This window comes from Scyliorhinus torazame, chromosome 8 (assembly GCF_047496885.1).
Source record: "Scyliorhinus torazame isolate Kashiwa2021f chromosome 8, sScyTor2.1, whole genome shotgun sequence".
Lineage (NCBI taxonomy): Eukaryota > Metazoa > Chordata > Chondrichthyes > Carcharhiniformes > Scyliorhinidae > Scyliorhinus > Scyliorhinus torazame.
This window is the reverse complement of record NC_092714.1, coordinates 24151720-24176994: the sequence shown is the minus strand read 5'-3', so window position 1 is coordinate 24176994 and position 25275 is coordinate 24151720. Positions and strand designations below refer to the sequence as shown.

Below are 25275 nucleotides of genomic sequence, written 5' to 3'. Positions count from 1 at the left end.
CATCAAGTTGAATACAATGATCGAATCTTCCCTCCATATCCCTTGATCCATTTAGGCACAAGAGCTCTTTCTAATTTGTTCTTGAAATTACACAACGTTTTGTCCTTAACTATTTTCTGTGGCAGTGAATTACACAATTTACCCCTCATACTCATGCTATGACCCCTGCTTCTGGACTCTCCCACCATCGGGAACATTCTTTCTGAATCTACCCTGTGTAATCCTGTCAGAACATTCTATGAGATCCCCTCACACTCTTTAAACTTCACTGAATATAATCCTATATTCCTATAACAGGGCAGCACAGTGGTCAGCACAGTTGCTTCAAAGCTCCAGGGTGCCAGGTTCAATTCCCGGCTTGGGTCACTGTCTGTGCGGAGTCTGCACGTTCTCCACGTGTGTGCGTGGGTTTCCTCTGAGGCTCCGGTTTCCACCCACCGTCCAATGATGTGCAGGTTAGGTGGACTGGCCATTCTAAATTGCCCTTATTTTCAAAAAGGTTAGGAGGGGTTGCTGGGTTACGGGGATAAAGAGGATAGGGTGGAGGAGTGTAGCATTAGTAGGGTGCTCTTTCCAAGCGCTGCTGCAGACCCGATGGGCCGAATGGCCTTCTTCTGCACTGTAAATTCTATGATTCTAACCAAATTAGTCTCTCCTCATATGACAATTCTGCCATCTCAGGAATCACTGCACTCCCTCCTTTGCAAGAACATCCTTCCTCAGATAAGGACACCAAACTGCACACAATACTCCATGTGTGGCCTCACCAATGTGCTATAGAACTGTAGTAAAAAAATCTCTATTTCTATTCTCAAATCCTCTCGCTATGAAGGCCAACATACCATTTGCCTACTTTACTGCCTGCTGTACTTGCATGCTTATTTCAGCAACTGATGCACAAGGACTCCAAGGACTCGCTGAGTATCCACTTTTCTCAATTTGCACCCATTCAAACAATAATCTGCCTTCCTATTTTTGCTAACGAAGCGGATAACCTCACATTTATCCACATTTCCTGCATCTGTCCAAATTCCACTGAAGCACCTCTGCATCGTCCTCACAGCTCACCCTCCCACCCAATTTTGTTTCATCTGCAAATTTGGAGATAATGTATTTAGTTCCCTCGTCCAAATCATTAATAAGTGATGTGAACATTTGGGGTCCCAGCACAGACCCCTGCGGTAGGCCACTAGTCACTGCCTTCCAATCTGAAAAAAATCCCATTTATTCCAATATTTTGGCTTCCTGTCTGCTGACCAGCTTTCCATTCATCTCAAGACACCTACCCACAATCCCATGCACTTTAGAAAAAAATCCCATTTATTCCAATATTTTGGCTTCCTGTCTGCTGACCAGCTTTCCATTCATCTCAAGACACCTACCCACAATCCCATGCACTTTAAATTAATATAATAATCTGCTATGAAGCCCTTGACAAATGCTTTCTGAATGTCTAAAGAAACCACATCCACCAGTTCTCCCTGGTCAACTCTCCTCATTACATCATCAAAGAATTCTAGTAGATTTGTCAAACATAATTTCCCTTCTATAAATCTATGCTGACTTTGTCTGATTACACCACTGCTTTCCAAATACTGTGCTATTAAATCCTTGATGATGTACTGTAGCAACTGTCCTCCTCTCGACGTTAGGCTCACTGGTCTATAGTTCTCTGTTTTCTCTCTATTTTCCTTTTTGAATAGCAGGGTTATATTAGCCACCCTCCAATCTTCAGGAACCATTCCAGGGTCCAAAGAATTTTGTGAAATGGCTTGCAATGATCTACTGTTTCTAGAGCTACTTCTCTAAATACACTGGGATGAAGATTATCAGGGCCTGGGGATGTATCCACCTTCACTCCCATTATTTTATAATTCTCTTCTAATACTAATTTCCGGCACCTCCTCACTAAAACCTGTGTTCCTCAGAACATCTGGTATTTTATCCCTGTCTTCCTTTGTGAAGCAGAAGCAAAGTCTGAATTTAGTTCCTCGGCCATTTCTTTGTTCCTCGTTATGAATTCCCCCATTTCTGACTGTGAGGGCCTAAATTCATTTTTATCAATTCCACCGAGTTTTGTGCCATAAGCAAACTTGAAAATATTGCTTTTGATTCCCTAATCTAAATCTTTGAGATACATTGTGAATAACTGGGACCCAAACTTTAATCCATGCAAGATCGTTTGATCCCAAAAGTTGTTCTAAAAGCGAGGAGAGAGGACATGTCAGTCCTGAATCTTGTTTACTTTGGTTTTTTCAGTATGGAACCAGGAGAGAATGTAGATATGCATTCTTTCTGACTGGTTCAAAACTCACCTGATGAAAGAGCTGCATTCTGAAAGCTAGTGACTCCAAACAAACCTGTTGGACTTCAATCTGGTGTTGTAAAACAACTTACTGTGCCCACCCCAGTCCAACACCGGCATTTCCATATCATGATTCAAAACTGACAACATTATCCAGCTCATGTCACAAGGTCCATCTCTCCGTGGTGTTTGGGGATTTCTGTGGTGCGGGAAAGAGGGATTCCATTTCATGGGGCATTGGCATCAGTGCTGGGGCAGGAGGGACCTGTACCGTTGGGACGGTCTTCACCTGAACCATTCTGGGACCAGTGTTCTAGCGAATAGGATATATAGGTTGGTCACAAGGACTTTAAACTAGCAAGTTGGGGGGGAAGGGAAGGGTAAAGCTATGGACAGTATAATGGTTAATGGCGAGCAAGGCAGCAGGTTACGTGACAGGTTATTATGTAGAGATATGGGTTCAAAGACAAGGAAAATTAGGAGAAGGGGTAAGAGGAAAAATAATTTGCGAAAAGTTGCTGATCAAGGCGTTAGGATTCATAACAAAGACATAAAAAACAGCATAAGTGTACTTTACCTGAATGCTCGTAGTATACGGAATAAGGTGAATTAGTTGATGGCGCAAATCATCGTGAATGACTATGATTTAGTGGCCATTACTGAAACATGGTTAAAAGATGGTCATGACTTGGAGTTAAATATCCAAGGGTATCAGACTATACGAAAGGATAGAATGGACGGTAAGGGCGGTGGTGTAGCTTTGTTGTTTAAGAATGGCATCCGGGCAATAGTAAGGGATGATATTGGTGCTATGGAGGACAAGGTTGAATCAATTTGGGTGGAAATCAGGAGTAGTAAGGCGAAAAGGACACTTATAGGAGTAGTCTATAGGCCACCAAATAGTAACAGGATGGTAGGGCAGGCAATAAGCAAAGAAATAACGGATGCATGTAGAAATGGTACAGTGGTTATCATGGGAGATTTTAATCTGCATGTCGATTGGTTTAACCAGGTTGGTAAAGGCAGCCTTGAGGAGGAGTTTATAGAATGTGCCCGGGATAATTTCCTGGAACAGTATGTAACGGAACCTACAAGGGAACAAGTGGTCCTAGATCTGGTCCTGTGTAATGAGGCAGGATTGATTAATGATCTCATAGTTCGGGATCCTCTTGGAAGGAACGACCACAATATGGTGGAATTTAAAATACAGTTGGAGGATGACAAGTTAAAATCAAACACTAGTGTTTTGTGCTTAAACAAAGGCGATTACAATGGGATGAGAGAAGAACTAGCTAAGGTAGACTGGGAGCAAAGACTTCATGGTGAAGCAGTTGAGGAACAGTGATTTTTCACAGTGTTCAGGAAAGGTTCATACCGACAAAAAAGAAAGACAATAGAAAGGGGGAAAAATCGACCGTGGATATCTAAGGAGGTGAGGGAGAGTATCAAATTGAAGGAAAAAACATACAAAATGAGAGACTAGAGGACTGGGAAGTCTTTAGGGGACAACAGAAAGCTACTAAAAAAGCTATAAAGAAGAGTAAGGTGGACTATGAAAGTAAACTTGCTCAGAACATAAAAGCAGATAGTAAAAGCTTCTACAAATATATAATGCAAAAAAGAGTGGCTGTGGTAAATATTGGTCCTTTGGAAGGTGAGAAGGGAAATTTAATAATAGGAGACGGGGAAATGGCTGAGGAGCTGAACAGGTTTTTTGGGTCAGTCCTCACAGTGGAAGACACAAATAACATGCCAGTGACTGATGGAAATAAAGATATGATAGGTGAGGACCTTGAGATGACTGTAATCACTAAGGAGGCAGTATTGGGCAAGCTAATGGGGCTAAAGGTAGACAAGTCTCCTGGCCCTGATGGGATGCATCCCAGAGTGTTAAAAGAGATGGCTAGGGAAATTGTAAACGCACTAGTGATAATTTATCAAAATTCACTAGACTCTGGGGTGGTCCCAGAGGATTGGAAAGTAGCAAACGTGACACCATTGGAATCGGATGCGGGATCGGTTGACCGTGAGGGTGGCACACCACTCGTCATCCCGATCAATGCTGAATATTGTGAGAGACTTGGCTTTTGTCTTCTGGAGCACCTTGTGTTTGGTGATGATGCCCACCCGAAATGGTGCTTTAGGGTCCTCGGTGTCAAGGTTCGGAATCAAGTCGGAATCGGTGACCAGTGGCTGGATGGTTCGGACATCCCTGTGTGGCTGGTTGGAGCGACGAGAGGTAGTTGGTTGAGCAGACCTGCATAGGGCTGCATAGTGGCCAAGCTTGTCACATTGGAGACAGCGTCGGGACTTTGCAGGACATTGCCGCTTTAAGTGGGCGGAGCCACAGTTGCCGCACGTCGTGACGTCAGAACGATCGCTACGCCACCGCGCATGTGCGGTGCGGTCGTACATAGTGCGTGCCTGCACAGTGCAGTCTTCGGCCTCGCCGTCCCCTCGGTCAGTGCGCGCATGCGCGGGAGCCGGCGAAAAGCACGCGAAATGGCCGCCCTCATCCAGGCTTAGGCTCTGGAGTTGTTTAATGGCTTGCACCCGCTCTGCCTCGTGAGGACCTTGCCGCGCCATTTCAGCTGCCTGAATGTGCGAGTATCGGTTAGTGGCGTGTTCATGCAGAACGCAGGTCTCGATGGCTATCGCAAGGGTGAGCTGTTTAAGCTTGAGGAGCTGCTGGTCCGATTGCACACCGAAAACGATCTGGTCACGGATCATCGAGCCGGAGGTGGAGCCGTAATTGCAGGACTGCGCGAGGATGAAAAGGTGGGTGAGGAAAGATTGAAAAGGTTCATCCTTACCCTACAGACGCTACTGATGGACATAGCACTCAAAACTTTCATTTGCCTCGATGTCACAGTGACTGTCGAATTTGAGCAGGACTGTCTTGAACTTGGACTTGTCTTCACCTTCAGCGAAAATGAGAGAGTTGAAGATGTGGATGGCGTGGTCCCCGGCCGTGGAAAGGAAGAGAGCAACCTTCCTGGCATCTGAGGCAGATTCCAGGTCTGTAGCTTCGAGGTATAGCTGGAATCGTTGTTTAAAGATTTTCCAGTTCGCATCGAGGTTGCCGGTGATGCGGAGCAGCGGGGGAGGGCGGACGCTCTCCATACTACCGGGTGGCTGATTGCTGGTCGAAGGCAGATCTCTTGAAGGTTGGTCTATTAAACTCTAACATCACAGACTGGTACCATGATGTGTTGGGTACTCTGGATCTGTGGATACTGCGTTCACCTTAGCAGTGACATAGACAGGCTACCAACACTTGTAATAGTACAACTCTATTTTATTTAACTAAGAGCTGTTAAACATACTTGCACTGTGGGCCGACACTATGTTAGATTGACTGAAGACCTATGCCTAACCTGACCAGCCTATACTGCTAGCACATGGTGGATGTTTGTGCTACTGACTGCGGGCTCTGTCTGTCTCAGAGGCTGCATCCCGAATGAACGGGAAAACTAGTGCCCTCTGTCTTTATAGTGACCGTGCCCTAACTGGTGATTGGCTGCTGTGTTGTGTGTGTTGATTGGTCTTGCAGTGTGTCCGTCTATGTGTGTCTCTGCACCATCATATACTGATGTATATATTATGACACCTCTCATTCTGTTGATCTTTTCTCTACATCCTAACTATGACTGTAACATTACATTCTGCAATCTCTCCTTCCTTCCCTATGTGCGGTGTGTGTTGTCTGTACAGCATGCAAGAAACACTACTTTTCACTGTATATCAATACATGTGACAATAATAAATCAACTCAAATCCAAAAAGTGCTGACACTGCAGTGCAGTACTGAGGGAGCACAGCAATGTCAGAGGTGCCATGTATCAGATGTTATGGGCCAGGGTTTAGAGAGCCCCAAAGTGTCTCATGGAGTTCACCTGACCCACAACTTTGAATAGATTGTGGTTATTGGGAGCACACAGCCCTACTCTGCAGGTGTGATGCAACAGAAATCTACAGTACTTTTAAATTAAGACACTGTTTATTTATGAAACCAGTTAACACTTTATAAACCCACAATAAACATCTTAACAACTATCAACTCCAATAATTCACCCAAAGAATACAGTACTCTCAAAGTAACTCTTAATCTTTCCTTGCAACATCCATAAGACAAAAAGGACCCTCTTAACAGAAATACATCAGGTTTAACTTCACTACTGAGAACAGTTACCACTTTGAAATCACCAAATGAACATTCATAAGCTTGCAGAGATTCGTACACATCTTGCTCTGATTGCAACTTTTCCAAATCTAAAGCGAAACTAAACTCACCCTGTAGCAAACAGCCTAAAGTGAAAGTAAAAGCAGACAGACAACCCAGCTCCACCCACACTCTGACATCACTGATAAACACCCTTTCCTGAAAGGGACAGCCACTACATATATTGACTACACAGTGTGAATTTCTCCATTTCGTGCACCATCATCGTTGTCCCAACTCTCAGTGTGATTCTCAATTTAATGCCAGTTTGTGTCACATTAAGGGCACTTTCATGCTTTAGCTTTATAACTTTTGGAAGCTGGGTTTTACGTCTTCACATTCATTGCTTTCTGAACTTCTGTAACCAGGAGAGAATGTAGACCTTCATTCTTTCTGACTGGTTCATAACTGGCAGCATTATCCAGCTCACGTCACATGGTCCATCTCTCAATGCTATTTTGGGATTTCTCTGTATTAATCCACCATTAGGAGGCAACATTTCTAGTCGAGTAAAGTGAGGAATGAGGAGTCAAATGAAATTCCGTATTTATTAGCTCATTCAACACTTCCAAGCTGGTTGAATTCAGATTGAAGCAGTGTTCTAACACCCATCTTCCCTCTTCATTGCAGACAGAGACAGCTGCCAGTCAGGGCTGAATGACTGTTCAGTTAATGGAACTTGTATAAGACAGAACGCAACCTACACCTGTCAGTGTAATGCTGGGTTCAACGATACAAGCCCCAGTGTACCTGGAAGAAAATGTGAAGGTAGGACATTATCTATGTTCAATTGTTTGGGAAAGTAACGTTTATGTGAGATTGGGGACCACTCATGCTCTGAATTAGCTGTCTGCACGAACACTCCAGGAAGTTTCTCGTGTCGTTGTTCTGAAGGAACTATAGATACCAATCCAGCAAACCCAGGAACACAGTGCACAGGTAAAGATCTGAGCTGTTTAAACCAGGAATGGTGTAAGGAAAGTGAAAGTATTTCAACATGAATCCTGCTGATATTAATATGTGAAAGCTTTACATGTTTATCTTGCATTCAGCTCACCGTCCATAAGACGATAAGACCAGAAGACAGAAGAGCAGAATTAGACCACTCGGCCCATCGAGTCTGCTCCGCCATTCAATCATTGCTGATATTTTCTCAACCACAAACTCCTGCCTTATCCCCATTACCCCTGATCTCCTTTTCAATCAATTGACCATCATTTTGAAGCTCAACTGCCCATTTAAACGGAAGGAATTAATGACTTGGTTAGGCTAATGGAGGAATGTAAAACCAGCCCCTCTATATCTTGTTGTAATGTAAGGCTTTCCTCCTGGCTATTTACCACAGCACCAATCAGGGGACATTGGCTCAAATCACACCACGGCAGCTAATTGAATTTAAATTCACTTGAAAAAAATCTTGACTTGAAAGATCATCTCAGTAATGGTGACCATTAACTGATCATTATTTGTTGTAAAAATCCATCTGGTTCACCAATGTCCCACAGGGAAGGAATTGTGCATCTTCACCTGGTCTGCTCTACCTATGACTCCAGACCCAAGGCAAAGTGGTTCACCGTGATCCAAAACCCCACAGGATGGGACAGGACCAGAACATGTGTGCGTGATTCACGGGCCCTACCGAACAGCATTCACACCTGTCCTCAACCCCCACAAAGAAGCAACTCATTCTGGCTTTAGTGAGGTGGGCCCTAAACAGTACCGTGAGCTGGATCAGTTCAGCTTCGCACAAGATGACATTGCGTTTGCCCTGCAAAGGGCTTCACTCCACACCTCATCCTCCATTATAGGCCCCAGCTCCTCCTCCCATATAGACTTTCGCCATTCCACTGAGGTCAGATCCTCCCCAGATGCCGTCCAAATATGCTAGATGTACTACCCTCTTCCGACCCTGTACAGAATAAGATCATCTCCAGTAAGGTTGATGGCGGCATCACCAGGAACGCTCGTCGAACAATATTCCATACGTGGAGGTACTTAAACGAGTCCAAGCCCGAGAACCCAAATTTCTCCATCAACTCCTCCAGACTGGGGAACGGCCCCTCCAGGAATAAATCACTCACTCTCTCTCCAGCCCCTACCCCTTCCAGCCCCCTAAATGTGACATCCAGCTTTTCTGGCTTGAACAACTGTTTTGTCCAAATGTGGACCGGCCGTGACACTGACCCCAGCTTTTAATGCTGATGGAGTTGGCTCCATATTTTTAAAGTTGGGGAAACCACCGGGGTTGACAAACACTTTTCTGGAGCAAATGGCCGTGGTGCCATCACCAGGGCACATTGGCTCAAATCCCACCACGGCAGCTAATTGAATTTAAATTCACTGATTCTTAATTCTGACATTGATGAGTGTAAGACTGGGAACAATAGATGGGCCGGGATTTTCACTCCTGTGTCGGGATTGACCAGTTTAGAAATTTCCCACCTCTGTAAACCTGACCCTTGAAAATGTGGTCAAAAATTTGTAATTTTCATTCTGAGGTGCTGGTCGGGGTGGGAGCTGATGGAGGGTGCGGTGCATGAACAGGGTGAAAGGAGATTCTATTTCACCTCCGCTGGAATGAGCATTGAGACTTCCGGCTACAAGGCCTCAACCTCTGAACCAGTTCTTATGTTTGAAAATAAGCCAATAATAGAAAAACATCCCTCCAACGTCCATCCCTCACCCTACATACATTGCCCATGCTCCACCCATGCCAGTGCATGCCCCCTCATGCCCTCTGCCCCATAATCTGCCTTACATTCCAAGCAACTGCCTTGATGCCCTGTACCCAAGCCCATTAAGACCTAATCCTTTCATGACATCTGCTGCTCCCAACCCACACCCAGAAGCCCCCATGCCATTCATGCCAAGCCATGCCATTGTCAAGCCTTGTACCCATGGCAAGGAGTCTTTTTGCTAACACTCCAGGCTTGACTTCCAGAAACGTTAAAGGGCAGGGCCATTAAATGCCTTGACATCTTGGCATCTCCCTTTGCCAATTGGTGCATCCTCCTGACAGTTGGTACAAGTTATCATAATATTATTGACAGGTCCTCTTGACATTCTTGATAGCTGCTCTTCCCAGCTCCAACAGCTCCTTTTGACAGTTGCTTCTGAAAGATTTGATAGTTGATTTTGATAGGTCCTTTGACAGTTGTAATGAGATTATCAGAAATGCGTTTGTGCACTTTATATGCACATTTCTCCGACTTTTCACAATTCCAAACAGACCTGCCCCTAGCCCAAAGTGCACCAGACTACCACCAGAGAGCATCTTACCTATCCCAAGTGTGGTTCCAGAAGCTGATCGCAAGGGGCACTCTGGCTAGATATCCAAATCCATCAAATTCAGGCCTGCTCTTACATACAGTGCAGAAGAATGTACAGTGCAGAAGAATATACAGTGCAGAAGAATATACAGTGCAGAAGAATATACAGTGCAGAAGAATATGCAGTGCAGAAGAATATACAGTGCAGAAGAATATACAGTGCAGAAGAATATGCAGTGCAGATGAATATGCAGTGCAGAAGAATATACAGTGCAGAAGAATATACAGTGCAGAAGAATATGCAGTGCAGAAGAATATACAGTGCAGAAGAATATACAGTGCAGAAGAATATACAGTGCAGAAGAATATGCAGTGCAGAAGAATATACAGTGCAGAAGAATATACAGTGCAGAAGAATATACAGTGCAGAAAAATATACAGTGCAGAAGGTCTAATATGCACTCGATGGCTCGTTGGGTTTCATAAAGCTACGAAACTCCCAGTTTGCGAAAACAGCAGATGATTCAAAAGACCAGTTACCTCTGTGAACCCTGCCCTGAACCATTCCTACCCCATCAGTTCTAAGAATTCCCACGTACGGAGGCAGAACTTTGGGTTTCTGTATTCATTTTCACTATGACTGAGAAGCTATACATACTGTGGAAAATTCAGGCTGTGCTCTGATTTAGCTGTTTGCTCAGACATTTCAGGAAATCCCTCGTGTAGTTCGAGTCATAGAATTGTAGAGCACAGAAAGTGGCCCTTTGGCCCATCGTCTCTATACCGGCCATCCAGCACTGATCTATTCTAATCCCATTTTTCAGCACTCGGCCCGTAGCTTTATATGCTATGACATTTGAAGTCTTCATCTAAATGCTTCTTAAATGTTGTGAGGGTTCCCGCCTCGACCACCCTTTCTGTCAGTGAGTTCCAGATTCCCAAAACCCTCTGAGTGAAAAAGCTTTTCCACAAATCCCCTCACAACACAGTGCTGAAGAGGCCCTTCAGCCCGTCCAGTCTGCACTGACGCATGAAAGATACACGACCTGCCTACCTAATCCCATTTGCCAGCACTTGTCCCACAGTCTTCAATGTTGTGACGTGGCAAGTGCTCATCCAGGTACTTTTTAAAGGATGTGAGGCAACCCGCCTCTACCACCCTCCCAGGCAGTGCATTCCAGACCGTCACCACCCTCTGGGCAAAACAGTTTTTCCTCAAATCCCCCCTAAACCTCTTACCCCTCAACTTGACCTTGTGTCGCCTCGTAACTGACCCTTCTAAGGGGAACAGCTGCACCCTGTGGTATCATCACAACTGTAGGCACTGCAGGGGTTAATGAAATGTCTAGAGTAGCCATTAGAGGGAGCTTCATGTGGCATTGTTACTAAGCCTTGTGGGTAAGAGTAGTCTGAAGTATTATTAGTGTGAGTTAGACCAGATCATAGTTTATGCCGTATTTTTTTATTTTTCATAAATTTAGAGTACCCAATTTTTTTTTTTCCCAATTAAGGGGCAATTTAGCAAGGCCAATCCACCTAACCTGCACATCTTTTGGGTTGTGGGGTGAAACCCTCGCAGACACGGGGAGAATGTGGAACTCCACACGGACAGTGACCCAGGGCCAGAATTCGAACCCGGGTCCTCAGCGCTGCAGTCCCAGTGCTAACCACTGTGCCACCGTGCTGCCCCCTTTTATGCCAGTGTTAAGATTAGTTGTAAATGAGTGTAGTTTTATATTGACAACCAACTGTGTATTATTTAGAAGTACATGTCGAAGCCAAATTAGTAGTGTTAATAAATTTATTTAATAAATATAAGCAACACAAAGAACACCACACGCCCTATCCATGCCCCTGGTAATCTTATGTATCAGAATCCGGTTGACCTTCAGTCTTCTCTGCTCCAGCGAGAACAATAATAATAATAATTTTTATTATTGTCACAAGTAGGCTTACATTAACACTACAATGAAGTGACTGTGAAAAGCCCCAAGTTACCACTTTCCGGCACCTGTTCGGGTACACTGAAGGAGAATTCAGAATGTCCAATTCACCTAACAAGCAGATCTTTCGGGACGTGTGGGAGGAAACCGGAGCACCCGGAGGAAACCCACGCAGGCACGGGCAGAACGTTCAGACTCCGCACAGTCAGTGACCCAAACGCGAATCGAACCTGGGATCCTGGCGCTGTGAAGCAACAATGCTAACCACCCAAGATGCATTTTGAATCTCCTTTCCAATTAGATAATAGTTTACCTGTCTATTTTCTCGGCCAAAAGGGCTCGATGGACCGACTGGCCTCCTTCTGCACTGTAGGGATTCTCTGGGAAATGTCCTCACTCCCATCCCAAAAGAAGAAAAGATCAGTTTCCTGGGGAACGTTCATGCAGATTTGGTTGTGACTCTAACATGGAGTAGGAAAAGCCAATGCAAATGGCATACTCCTGTTAACAGAGTGTGCTTCGCACAGCTTCATCATACCATAAACCCTCTTCCACTAGAAACACAAACAGAAAACCACGCGGTAGCATCCTCGATGAAAGCACTGGCAGCTCATGGATTATATCCCATTGCCCTGAAATTGCCCAGAACTCTGTCATTTTTTCTTTCATTCCGAAAGAGAAATCTCTTGTGTTACGCCAAACTTTCTGAACCTACCAACTGTCTGCATTCCAGTATCAGAATTTTGGTGCCCAAACGCTCCTTCAGTGATAAACTGCTGTTATTTGACACAACTTGTGCCGAGATGTAATATTTAATTGGGTTATGCTCAGAATTTCAATACTAGGTTCTGAGCAATTCTGGGCACGATTCATCGGACTCGAGGTAAAGCCCTCGAACGGCACTATCCAATGTCACTTTGCCATTTCTTTTGTCCTCAGGGACTTTCTCCCCACCAATGGCGCACTAAGAGGGGTTTCCACCTGGTGAGATTTGAATAGATCCTTGCAGGTCACGGTGCCATGATCAGGGCTCCTTTCACAGGATTCTTTGTAACATCCTTCACCCACCCAAACTTGGGAGAGCCCCCGGATACATCACCTACCAGCCCCCCCCAACCCCACTCCGACCTGGCAAGGCCTTACTGGGCCCGAACCATAGCACAGCCAACTTGGCACCTGGGAACCCTTTCAGTGACATTGTACACCCTGTCACTGTCATGATGCCAAGCTGGCAATGCTAAGGACTTGGGTGAGTGTGTGCCAGGGTGCCTCCTGCCCTGTCCCCTAATACCCGCAGGTCTCCAATGACCTGAGAGCCCGTGCCAGGTGCCATTACGACTGGTCCACATTTGTGTGGACCAGCACAAAACAGCAGCTTGGCGAAAACTCCCAGGCGCGTCCGGGACACTGGGAAAATCCGGCATCTGCGGATCGGCCCCGAAAATATAGGCCCCGCCAAGACCACGCGAGCACCGCGGAGCAGTGGTCCCCGCTCGCTTGCCTGGCTGTCCGTGAGGCACCCCCCACAATGAAGGATCTCCTGCCTCCCCACCAGGAAGGCCACAGACTGACTCCGCAGCCGCCACTGACCTTCCCGACAGACAGAAATTTGCGCTGATTCTCCGGGGACCAGGGGCGTGGCATCGCACCGGATTTTGGCATCAACGCTCATTCTCTGCTCCCGTGTCGATTGCGATTTCGGCACGGAGGTTCGAAGAATCCCGCCCCGTGTGAGGGTCAGATCCAGATCTCATTGGGGAGGGTGAGCGTGGTGATTAACGATCGGCAAGGATTCCCGCCTGGAGCCGATTCAGCTGTTGTGTCTGGATCCACAAAGGTTGCAACAGGATCACTGAATCACACCACTCATCTAATTTACTGTTTAAAATTTGTTGTCTTTTATTTATATTGCAGTTTCCCCAGTGACTCCGACCTCAATTACATCAACAAGTGAAAATCCAAACATCACTCCTTCGACGACAGGAAACAACACACCGAACATCACAACCCTGACCACAACCAAGCCAAACTTTTCTAGTGTTACCCCCACAAATCCAACAACGTCCCCGACCTCCAACCGGACCTCCAACCCGACCTCCAACCCAACCTCCACCCCGACTTCCAACCCGACCTCCAACCCGACCTCCTCTCCGACCTCCAACCCGACCTCCAACCTGACCTCCAATCCGACCTCCAACCCGACCTCCAACCCGACCTCCAACCTGACCTCCACCCCGACCTCCAACCCGACCTCCAACCCGACCTCCAACCTGACCTCCACCCCGACCTCCAACCTGACCTCCAACCCGACCTCCAACCTGACCTCCAGCCCGACCTCCACCCCGACCTCCAACCTGACCTCCAACCCGACCTCCAACCTGACCTCCAACCCGACCTCCAACCCGACGTCCATCCTGACCTCCACCCCGACCTCCAACCTGACCTCCAACCCGACCTCCACCCCGACCTCCAACCTGACCTCCAACCTGACCTCCACCCCGACCTCCAACCTGACCTCCAACCCGACCTCCAACCCGACCTCCAACCTGACCTCCACCCCGATCTCCAACCTGACCGCCAACCCGACCTCCAACCCGATCTCCAACCTGACCTCCACCCCGACCTCCAACCTGACCTCCAACCCGACCTCCAATCTGACCTCCAACCCGACCTCCAACCCGACCTCCAACCTGACCTCCACCCCGACCTCCAACCCGACCTCCAACCTGACCTCCAACCCGACCTCCAACCCGACCTCCAACCCGACCTCCAACCCGACCTCCAACCTGACCTCCACCCCGACCTCCAACCTGACCTCCAACCCGACCTCCAACCCGACCTCCAACCTGACCTCCACCCCGACCTCCACCCCGACCTCCAACCTGACCTCCAACCCGACCTCCAACCCGACCTCCAACCTGACCTCCACCCCGACCTCCACCCCGACCTCCAACACGACCTCCAACCTGACCTCCACCCCGACCTCCAACCTGACCTCCACCCCGACCTCCACCCCGACCTCCAACACAACCTCCAACCTGACCTCCACCCCGACCTCCAACCTGACCTCCAACCCGACCTCCAACCCGACCTCCAACCCAACCTCCAACCTGACCTCCACCCCAATCTCCAACCTGACCTCCAACCCGACCTCCAACCCGACCTCCAACCCAACCTCCAACCTGACCTCCACCCCGCCCTCCAACCTGACCTCCAACCCGACCTCCAACCCGACCTCCAACCTGACCTCCAACCCGACATCCAACCCGACCTCCACCCCGACCTCCAACACAACCTCCAACCTGACCTCCACCCCGACCTCCACCCTGACCTCCACCCCGACCTCCACCCCGACCTCCAACACAACCTCCAACACAACCTCCAACCTGACCTCCACCCCGACCTCCAACCTGACCTCCAACCCGACCTCCAACCCGACCTCCAACCCAACCTCCAACCTGACCTCCACCCCAATCTCCAACCTGACCTCCAACGCGACCTCCAACCCGACCTCCAACCCAACCTCCAACCTGACCTCCACCCCGCCCTCCAACCTGACCTCCAACCCGACCTCCAACCCGACCTCCAATCTGACCTCCAACCCCACCTCCAACCCGACCTCCAACCTGACCTCCAACCCGACCTCCAACCCGACCTCCAACCTGACCTCCAACCCGACCTCCAACCCGACCTCCAACCTGACCTCCACCCCGACCTCCAACCCGTCCTCCAACCTGACCTCCAACCCGACCTCCAACCCGACCTCCAACCCGACCTCCAGCCCGACCTCCAACCTGACCTCCACCCCGACCGCCAACCTGACCTCCAACGCGACCTCCAACCCGACCTCCAACCTGTCCTCCACCCCGACCTCCACCCCGACCTCCAACCCGACCTCCAACCCGACCTCCAACACAACCTCCAACCTGACCTCCACCCCGACCTCCAATCTGACCTCCAACCCGTCCTCCAACCTGACCTCCAACCCGACCTCCAACCCGACCTCCAACCTGACCTCCACCCCGACCTCCAACCTGACCTCCAACCCAACCTCCAATCTGACCTCCAACCCCACCTCCACCCCGACCTCCAACCTGACCTCCACCCCGACCTCCAACCCGACCTCCAACCTGACCTCCAACCCGACCTCCAACCCGACCTCCAACCTGACCTCCAACCCGACCTCCAATCTGACCTCCAACCCCACCTCCACCCCGACCTCCAACCTGACCTCCACCCCGACCTCCAACCCGACCTCCAACCTGACCTCCAACCCGACCTCCAACTCGACCTCCAACCCGACCTCCAACCCGACCTCCAACCTGACCTCCACCCCGCCCTCCACCCCGACCTCCAACCCCACCTCCACCCCGACCTCCAACCTGACCTCCAACCGGACCTCCAACCCGACCTCCAACCCGACCTCCAACCTGACCTCCACCCCGCCCTCCACCCCGAACTTCACAACTTCCGACCTGACCTCCACCCTAACTGCCACCCCAACCATCACACTTACAACCACCACGCCGATCTCCACATCATTCACTCCAGTCTGTGGTAAGTTGAAAATTGTAATCTATAACCTTTCCGTTATTATTGCAAGTATCCCACGCCACAGAGGAAACTTTCTGTTAAAGAAGTTATATTTTCCTGTCATATTCTCATTGCTACAAGGTATTGGTCCCAGTAACTGAGTGTCTGCTCCACATTACAGTGGGTAACTTTATGTGAAGTGCTGAGAATTGGGACTGCTATGTTGCCTCCATTTTTCTGATGCATAACTTTGATAAATAATCCCTTTGCATAGGCAAGGAGATATTTTACAGCACAGTCGTATGTCATTCCAACCATCGATTGGGGATTAATCTAGTATTATTTGTTTCTTGGTAATTGTAATTTTCTAATGTCTTTAATTTGAATGGTTCTTGGATCTCATAACAATTGACTAATTCAGATGAAGCAAACCCCGTTGAATCATTTGGAGCGTTTCTATAGCAAATAATAAGAAGAGAATACCTCAGTCCCTGTAGTGTGGGTAATCTTGATTATAGGTCTTCAGCATCGTTCTTCACCTCTCAAAATTGTTCAGAATTTGAAAACCTCAAGAAGGTCGCTTCTTAATCTCTGCTCCAAGGAAAACAAGCCCAATTTCTCTCAATCTTTGCATCTAAAGTTCCTAATTCCTGGTATCATTCTAGTAAATCTCTTCTGCACTAGCTCCAGAGCTTGAACATCTTCCTTAAATAAGATGCCTGGAACCTAACACGATATTCCAAATGTGGGCTTTTATTAAATTCATTTGTGGGATGTGGGCATCATTGGTTAGGCCAGCATTTAGTGCCCATCCCTAGTTGCCCTTCAGAAGGTGGTGGTGAGTTGCCTTCTTGAACCGCTGCAGTCTCTCAGGTGAAGGTACGCCCACTGTGCTGTTAGGAAGGAAGTTCCAGGATTTTGTCCCAGCGACAGTGAAGGAACGGCATTATATTTCCAAGTCGGTGTGGTGTGTGACTTGGAGAGGAAGCTCCAGGTGGTGAGGTTCCCAGGTATCTGCTGCTCTTGTCCTTCTAGACGGTAGTGGTCGTGGGTTTGGAAGGTGCTGTTGAAGGAACCTTGGTGAGTTACTGCGGTGCATCTTGTAGATGGTACACATGGCTGCTACTGTTCGATGGTGGTGGAGGGTTTGAATGTTTGTGGAAGGACGAGCAATGTAACTTGCCACTTGTCAGCCCAAGCCTGGATATTGTCTGACCAATGATTTGCAGAGGTGTAGCATCACTTCCTTGCTTTTATACATTATAAATCCAAGGATCACAATAAGCCTTCTTTACAACTGTTTCAACTTGCCTGGCCAAGTTTAGAGGATTATGTACTTGAACCCCGAGGTCTCCCTGCTCCTGTACTCCCCTCAAAGTTGTACCATTGATCCTATATTGTTTCCCCATGTTTCTTTTACCAAAATGCATTACCTCACATTTTGCTGCATCGGCATTCATTTACCAGGTGTCTGCCCATTTGGCCAGGTATCATTGCCCCTCTGAAGTCGCTCAGCATCATCCTCACAATTCACTATTCTCCCTAGCTTAGTATCACCCTCAAATCTAGAGATTTTGCCCTTAATACCAACCTCTAAATCATTTATATTAATCAGAAGAAGCAAGGATCCCAACACTGAGCCCATGGGAACACCACTTTTAACTCAGCTCCAGTCTGAGAAATGCCCATCTATACCCACCCTCTGTTTCCGATCTCTTAGCCAACTTAAAGAAGCCTAGCAGGGAAGACCGGGGAACAGCAATGGCAGGGGTTTTGGGGGCTTATTCGGAGGCACAACAGAAATTCATCCCAAGGAGCAGGAAGCATACTGAGGGCAGGACAAGACATCCATGGTTGACAAGGGAAATCAAGGACAGCATGAAAGCAAAAGAAAAAGCATGCAAAGTGGCAAGGATTAGTGGGAAGCCAGAGGATTCGGAATCCTTTAAAAGCGAGCAGAGGACAACTAAAAAAGCAATAAGGGAGAGAAGATAAAATATGAGTACAAGCTAGCTAGTAAAATAAAAGAAGATAGGAAGAGTTTCTTTCAATATATAAAAGGTAAGAGAGAGGCAAAAATAGACTTTGGACCACTGAAAAATGTGGCTGGAGAAGTAATAATAGAAAACAAAGAAATGGAGGATGAACTGAATAGTTACTTTGCATCAGTCTTCACGGTGGAGACATCAGTGGGATGCCAGAGCTCCAGGAGAATCAGGAGGCAGAGGTGAGTGCAGTGGACATCACTAAGGAGAAGGTTCTGGGAAAACTGAAAGGTCTGAAGGTGGATAAGTCACTTGGATCGGATGGACTACACCCCAGGGTCGTAAAAGAGATAGCTGAGGAGATTGTGGAGGCATTGGTGATGATCTTTCAGGAATCACTGGAGGCATGAAGAGTCCCAGAGGACTGGAAAGTGGCTAATGCAACACCACAGTTTAAGAAGTGAGGGAGGCAGAAGATGGGTAATTATCGGCTGCTGAGCCTGACTTCGGATATTGGTAAAATTTTCGAGTTCGGTATTAAAGATAAGATAGCGGACTTGGAAGTGCATGGTAAGATAGGACTGAGTCAGCACGGCTATGTCAAAGGGAGGTCATGTCTGACAAATCTGGTAGAGTTCTTTGAGGACATAACAAGGAAGATAGACAAAGGAGAATTAGTGGACGTGATTTATTTAGATTTCCAGAAGGCCTTTGACAAGGTGCCGCGTAGGAGATTGTTAAATAAGTTAAGAGCCCATGGTTTTAAGGGTAAGATCTGGGCATGGATAGAGGATTGGCTGACTGGCAGAAGCCAGAGTGTGGAGATAAAGGGGCCTTTTTCAGGATGGCACCCGGTGACCAGTGGTGTGGCTCAGGGGTCTGCGCTGCGACCACATGTTTTGACAATATACATTAATGATCTGGAAGAAGGAACTGAAGGCACTGTTGCTAAATTTGCAGATAATACAAAGATCTGGGGCGAAATTCTCCCCCAATGGCGCGATGTCCGCCTACTGGCGCCAAAACGGCGCCAATCAGACGGGCATTGCGCCGGCCCAAAGGTGCGGAATGCTCCTTCTATAGCCAATTCTAGCCAACATTGAAGGGCTAGGCCGGCGCCGGAGGTATTTCCGCCCCGCCAGCTGGCAGAAATTGCGTTTGTTGCCCCCCAGCTGGCGCGGAAATGCGGCGCATGCGCGGGAGCGTCAGCGGCCGCTGACAGTTTCCCGGTGCATGCGCGGAAGCGTCAGCGGCCGCTGAAAGTTTCCCGCACATGCGCAGTGGGGAGAGTCTCTTCCGCCTCCGCCATGGTGGAGGCCGTGGCGGAGGCGGAAGGGAAAGAGTGCCCCCACGGCACAGGCCCGCCCACGGATCGGTGGGCCCCGATCGCGGTCCAGGCCACCGTGGGGGCACCCCCCGGGGTCAGATCGCCCCGCGCCCCCCCCCAGGACACCGGAGCCCGCCCATGCCGCCTGGTCCCACTGGTAAATACCAGCTTTGATTTACGCCGGTGGGACAGGCAATTTCTGGGCGGGACTTCGGCCCATTCGGGCCGGAGAATTGAGCGGGGGGTCCCGCCAACCGGCGCGGCCCGTTTCCCGCCCCCGCCCAATCTCCGGTACCAGAGACTTCGGCGGGGGCGGGGGCGGGATTCACGGCGGCCAACGGCCATTCTCCGACCCGGCGGGGGGTCGGAGAATGACGCCCCAGTAGTGGGACAGGTAATATTGAGGAAGCAAGGGGGCTGCAGAAGAATTTGGACAGGCCAGGAGAGTGGGCAATGAAGTGGCAAATGAAAAATGTGAGTTTATGCACTTTGGAAGGAGGAATTTAGGCGTAGACTATTTTCTAAATGGGGAAATGGTCAGGAAATCAGAAGCACAAAGGGACTTGGGAGTCCTTGTTCACGATTCTCTTAAGGTTAATGAGCAGTTTCAGTCGGCAGTTAAGAAGGCAAATGCAATGTTAGCATTCATGTCAAGAGACCTAGACTACAAGACCGGGGATGTACTTCTACAGCTGTATAAGGCTCTTGTCAGACCCCATTTGGAGTATTGTAAGACGTTTTGTGCCCCATTTCTAAGGAAAGATGTGCTGGCCTTGGAAAGGGTCCAGAGGAGGTTCACAAGTACGATCCCTGGAATGAAGAGCTTGTCATATGAGGAACAGTTGAGGACTCTGGGTCTGTACTGGTTGGAGTTTAGAACGATGAAATTTACAGAATACCACGAGGCCTGGATCAAGTGGACATGGAGAGGATGTTTCCACTTGTAGGAAAAACTAGAACCAGAGGACACCATCTCAGACTAAAGGGACGATCCTTTAAAACAGAAGTGAGGAGGAATGTCTTCACCCGAAGGTTGTGAATCTGTGGAACACTTTGCCGCAGATGGCTGTGGAGGCCAAATCACTGAGTGTCTTTAAGACAGAGATAGATAGGTTCTTGATTTATGAGGGGATCAGTCGTTATGGGGAAAAGGCAGGAGAATAGAGATGGGAAAAATATCAACCATGATTGCATGTCAGAGCAGACTCGATGGGCCGTGCGGCCTAATTCTGCTCCGATGTCTTATGGTCTTATCGTCTTTTAGCTTCTAATCCATGCTGCTAAGAACCCCTCAACCCTCAACAGTGCTAATTTGCGAACCAACCTGCAATTGGCACTCTATCAAATGGTTTCTGAAAGTCCAAATATACAACATCCACGGCCCTACCTTCATCCACTGCCTGTGTAACCTCATCCAAGAACTCAATTAAGTTTGGCCCTTGAGGAAGTCATGTTGACTGTCGAGTATTAACTTATTTTTCTCTAAGTGCATATTTATCTCATCCCGTATTATGGCCTCCATCAGTTTTCCCACTATTGATGTCAAGCTGACAGGTCTGTAGTTTCCTGCGTTATCCTTTGCCCCTTTCTTAAACAATGGCGTCACATTTGTAATTCTCCAATCCCCCGGGACTAATTCTGTGTTCAGAGAGGCTTGGAAAATTTCTGTCAACGATTCCGCAATACGCTCCCTTATCTCTCTCAGCAATCAAGGATGCATCCCATCTGGGCCTAGCGACTTCTCTACCAGGGGTTCCGCCGACCTTTTTAGCACCTTTTCTTTATCTATCTGTTTTCTGCCCAGTTGCTCAAAACGACGATTATTTGACAACTTTAAGCTGTTTTATCTCAAAGCTATTGATGCCTTCCCTGAACATCTTGACCTGAGTCTAAGTGCTCCCACCAGTGGAGAATTGGGCCTGGTTCCCGTTGGTACGACGAGCACCCCCGATAAGCCACTCCATGACACTCGGAAAACAAGTTTTCCACATTGGATTTTCCGTGACATTCCATGGCATGCCAGGGGCTGCGCTGCAATTGAGAGGTGCGCTCTGATCACCATTAGCTCCTCCTGCCCCCCTACCCAGATCACAGGCAGGTCACCACACCACCCTAATCACTGGTAAGGCCACCCCTTGAACCCACCATTCAGACGTCCCCTCACCCCCAGACCCAGCCTTCAGTAACCCCAGAACCCCCATTCATACCCCTTCACTCCTGCAGGTCCTCCATTAAGTCCCTTATTCCTCCAGCTCACCCCCTAAAACTCTTCTTCGTCCCCCCATTCCCCTCCATATCCCACCCTTTGACAGTGCCCACGTGACACCTTGCAGTCCAAGGGGTGGAAATGTGGCAAGTACCCTCCCAACAATTGCTGCCAGGGTGCCGGGTGGGAAGGCGGGGGGGGGGGGGGGGGTGGGGGGGGGGGGTGGGGGGGGGGGTACTTAATGGGAAGACCACTTTGGTTCTCCTTTCCAATTGCAGCTATTAAACCCATTGAACAATTAGTCTGTAATATAACAGTTAACGTTTTCCCATAACCAAATGCAAATGTGCTCATCTGTACCCCTGTAAGTGTGGCAATTTTATATTGAAGATAAACATTTATTCAATTAAAGAAACAAAAAATTATGCTGAAAATGTAAGAATTCTCTTTACACAGATAACAATACCACTTAACCATCTCCATAAAGACTTCAGTAAAATGAAACTCATAGAGATAAACACCCCTTTTGATGGCAACAGTCCTTATTGATTTTCTAATCTGTAACATTCCAGTAACTTCACCAAACAGTGTCCTGATGCTCATGAATTTCTCTGAAGGTGACATCAAACTGGTTATTGCTGGTCCCCCTTTGTCTCCACTCTGTCCTCTTTGATATTTAAAGAGTAACCATCCCCATGCAGTCCATAATGTTTCCTTACATTTGTTTTCCACGTTGATCTTACCCTCTAGAGTCTCTACAATACTTTAGAAGTTTCTTTTTCCCAAAATTTATCAATCCATTTTATTGAAGATTATGGATACTATGGGTTGGATTCACCGATTATGCGGCTATATCCGCAGGATCCATCTGGTCTTACGACCAGAAAGCCCGTGGCGACCCCGCACCGATCTTCCACCTGGTGGGGGGCTAGCAGGTGAGCCGCGTAAAGCTCCCGGCATTGCCTGCGGATACGCCCGGAGAATGACCGGGTCCATGGGCACGGATACGCACGGCGGTGGCCTGTAGCCGCCACGATGTGCAACATGACGCCAGCTGCGCGTAGACCCAGCCTGCCAAAAACTGCCCCCCCGTAACCCCCCCCTCTCACCACCCACGGACTATCTCCCATCAGTCCCCCCGGCCCCCACCAAAGCACACCTGCCAGCGAAACGGCTGCCCCCGCCCCCCCCCCCCCCCCCCCGCGACACAGTCCGCAGCCGCCATGCAAGGTCCCGAAAGTTTTGAGACACGTACCCCACGCCATTGGGGACTCGGCCCATCGGTGGAGTAGCATCAGGTTTACGTCCTGAGGCCGTCCCGACAGCGTGCAGAGTATGTCTCTAATATGCTGTTTCTGAGGGGGCAGAGCATCGAAAACACAGCGCCACCTCCGATTCCAGTGTAAAAACGCATTCTCCAGCCGATCGGCGAACGCAAATTCGCCGCCGCTGATCAAAGAATCGAGCCCTCTGTTTTCGACTTACCCTATCTTTCCTCATCTATTTTCAATCTTCCAATTCCTATATGTTCCCCTTTGAAATACAACAGGCAACTTCACACAACTTTTCTCTTTGCCTTATGTAAATTCTTATTTAAGTTCTGCTGGCTCCATCTGATAGCCAAGTTCCAGCACACTCCATCTGTTCAGTCCCAGACCAAACCATATGCTTTCTCACACTTCTTACTGATGTTTGGCCTTTGCAGTCTTTCTGTCTCTAATACAATTAAACCAGTCACACCCGCATGCATTTGTTTTCGCGTGTATATGAGAACATGACAGTGCTATTGCAAAAACAAAAAAATATTAACGCTTTCTTTCTTGCCAACAGTTAAAGGCAGGAAAGTGGGGAGAATCAGAGCAGCCATGATTTTATTGGATGACGGAGCAGGCTCGAGGGGCCCAATGGCTTCCCCCAGCTCTTATTTTTATTATGTCAGCATTCACGCTCTATCCCTTGTAGGAACACGAGAAATAAGTGATGGAGGCCATTCTGCCCTTCATGTTTGCTCCACGATTCAAACATTTGTGGTTGATTACCTATCACTATGTCACCTTTTTATTTACTATCCCCTATTGCTTGATGTCATTAGTGTCCAGAAATTTATATTTTATTGTCTCGAATAAACTCAGCAATTGAGCTTCGTACAGCCTCTGGGATGAGAATTCCAAAGGTTTGCCAACCGTTAAATGAAGCAATTCCACCTCACCTCAGTCTTCTATCGCTGGTCCCATTTTCTCAAACTGTGTCCCATGGTTCTAGACCCGGCAGCTAGGGAAAACATCCAGACTGTCATGTTCTGTGAGAATTTCTAAAGAGTTAACCTCTCATTCTTCAAAACTTCAACGGATACAAGCTCCTCAATCTCTCCCTCGCTCACTTCTTGTCTTCTCAGATGAGATGTATTTCCCTTTATCTCTCAGCACATGGATGTCACTGGTATTCCCTAATGGAAAAGTCAGTCTATCATCCTGGCCAAGAGATCTGTATTCCTTATGGTATTTAAGGTTAATTTCTGATTGTTGTTTCTTCGACTAAGCTGTGTATCAACTGGCTGGAATGTTTCCCACAATAATATAATGAGTTCTCATCAAACATACGTCATTCTCTATGAAGCACTTTGTGGAATAACAAACAAATGTATGTTTCTTCCTTTCTGATTTTTTTTACAGTACGACTGAGGTTCCTTCGTATTAATTTGATATCAGTGGAAAGTGAAGGAATCTCCATTACCTGGGATACTAACAACGCATTCAAAGAGACACGTTTCACTGTCAAAATCTCCACTGGGAATGAAGTGAAGAAGCAAATGGAAACAACGCAAAAAGCAGCAGAATTTAATGGTTTGATTCCCGGCGTTGAATACCAGATACTAATATCCACCACAACTTGCGGTCAGCAGCAGACAATTGCAATCCAAGTCAGGACAGGTATGATTGATGAGCCAGAATTGTGCTTCTCCTGCTCACAGAACAACCGCCCTAAACATGAGCTGTGGAGGTGCAGGTCATACATTGGTTGAGGTGGCAAGTTTTGGGAGCAACTCATGGGACGCGATTCTCCGGCATCGTTGCGCTCTCAGTTGAGCGTAAAGAGGCTGGTGAGTAATGGGCGAGGCTGAAAACGAGAACCTCGCCAGGTGCCAAATAGTTTGCGATGCAACCGGCCCATTCCCCTAAGCGAACTCGGGATCTCACCGTAGTGTGTGAGAAGCCAATTATCACCTCTGAAGCCCTATTTCAATACAATTAACGAGAGCCGCCACATATCCGACGGCTTCCCCTCATTCAGCCGCCTCCCCAGCAAGTGGTCACGCTGGCGCAGGTTAGTACTCCTTTTGAAAAACGTGACCAGGGCGGAAAGGCTTTTTCGGGGAGCTGAGGAGGTGAGTAGCCATCTTTGCTTACAGGTAACGAGCCCGGGGTGCTGGGCTTGCTACCCCCGTGCTCGGCCTCGTTAAGTGGACCAAATAGCATTGCCGGCCT

The 25275-nt window shown here is 48.1% G+C and overlaps 1 protein-coding gene across 1 annotated transcript in view; it reads left to right on the top strand.

Moving 5' to 3' along the window:
- LOC140428702 (uncharacterized) overlaps positions 1-25275 on the top strand; it is an 81078-nt gene that overhangs the window by 16172 nt on the left and 39631 nt on the right. The window contains exons 6-8 of the mRNA XM_072515433.1: positions 7158-7295; positions 13654-16296; positions 24463-24720. Coding sequence (XP_072371534.1) covers positions 7158-7295; positions 13654-16296; positions 24463-24720 — 3039 coding nt within the window. The remainder of the gene's footprint in view (positions 1-7157; positions 7296-13653; positions 16297-24462; positions 24721-25275) is intronic.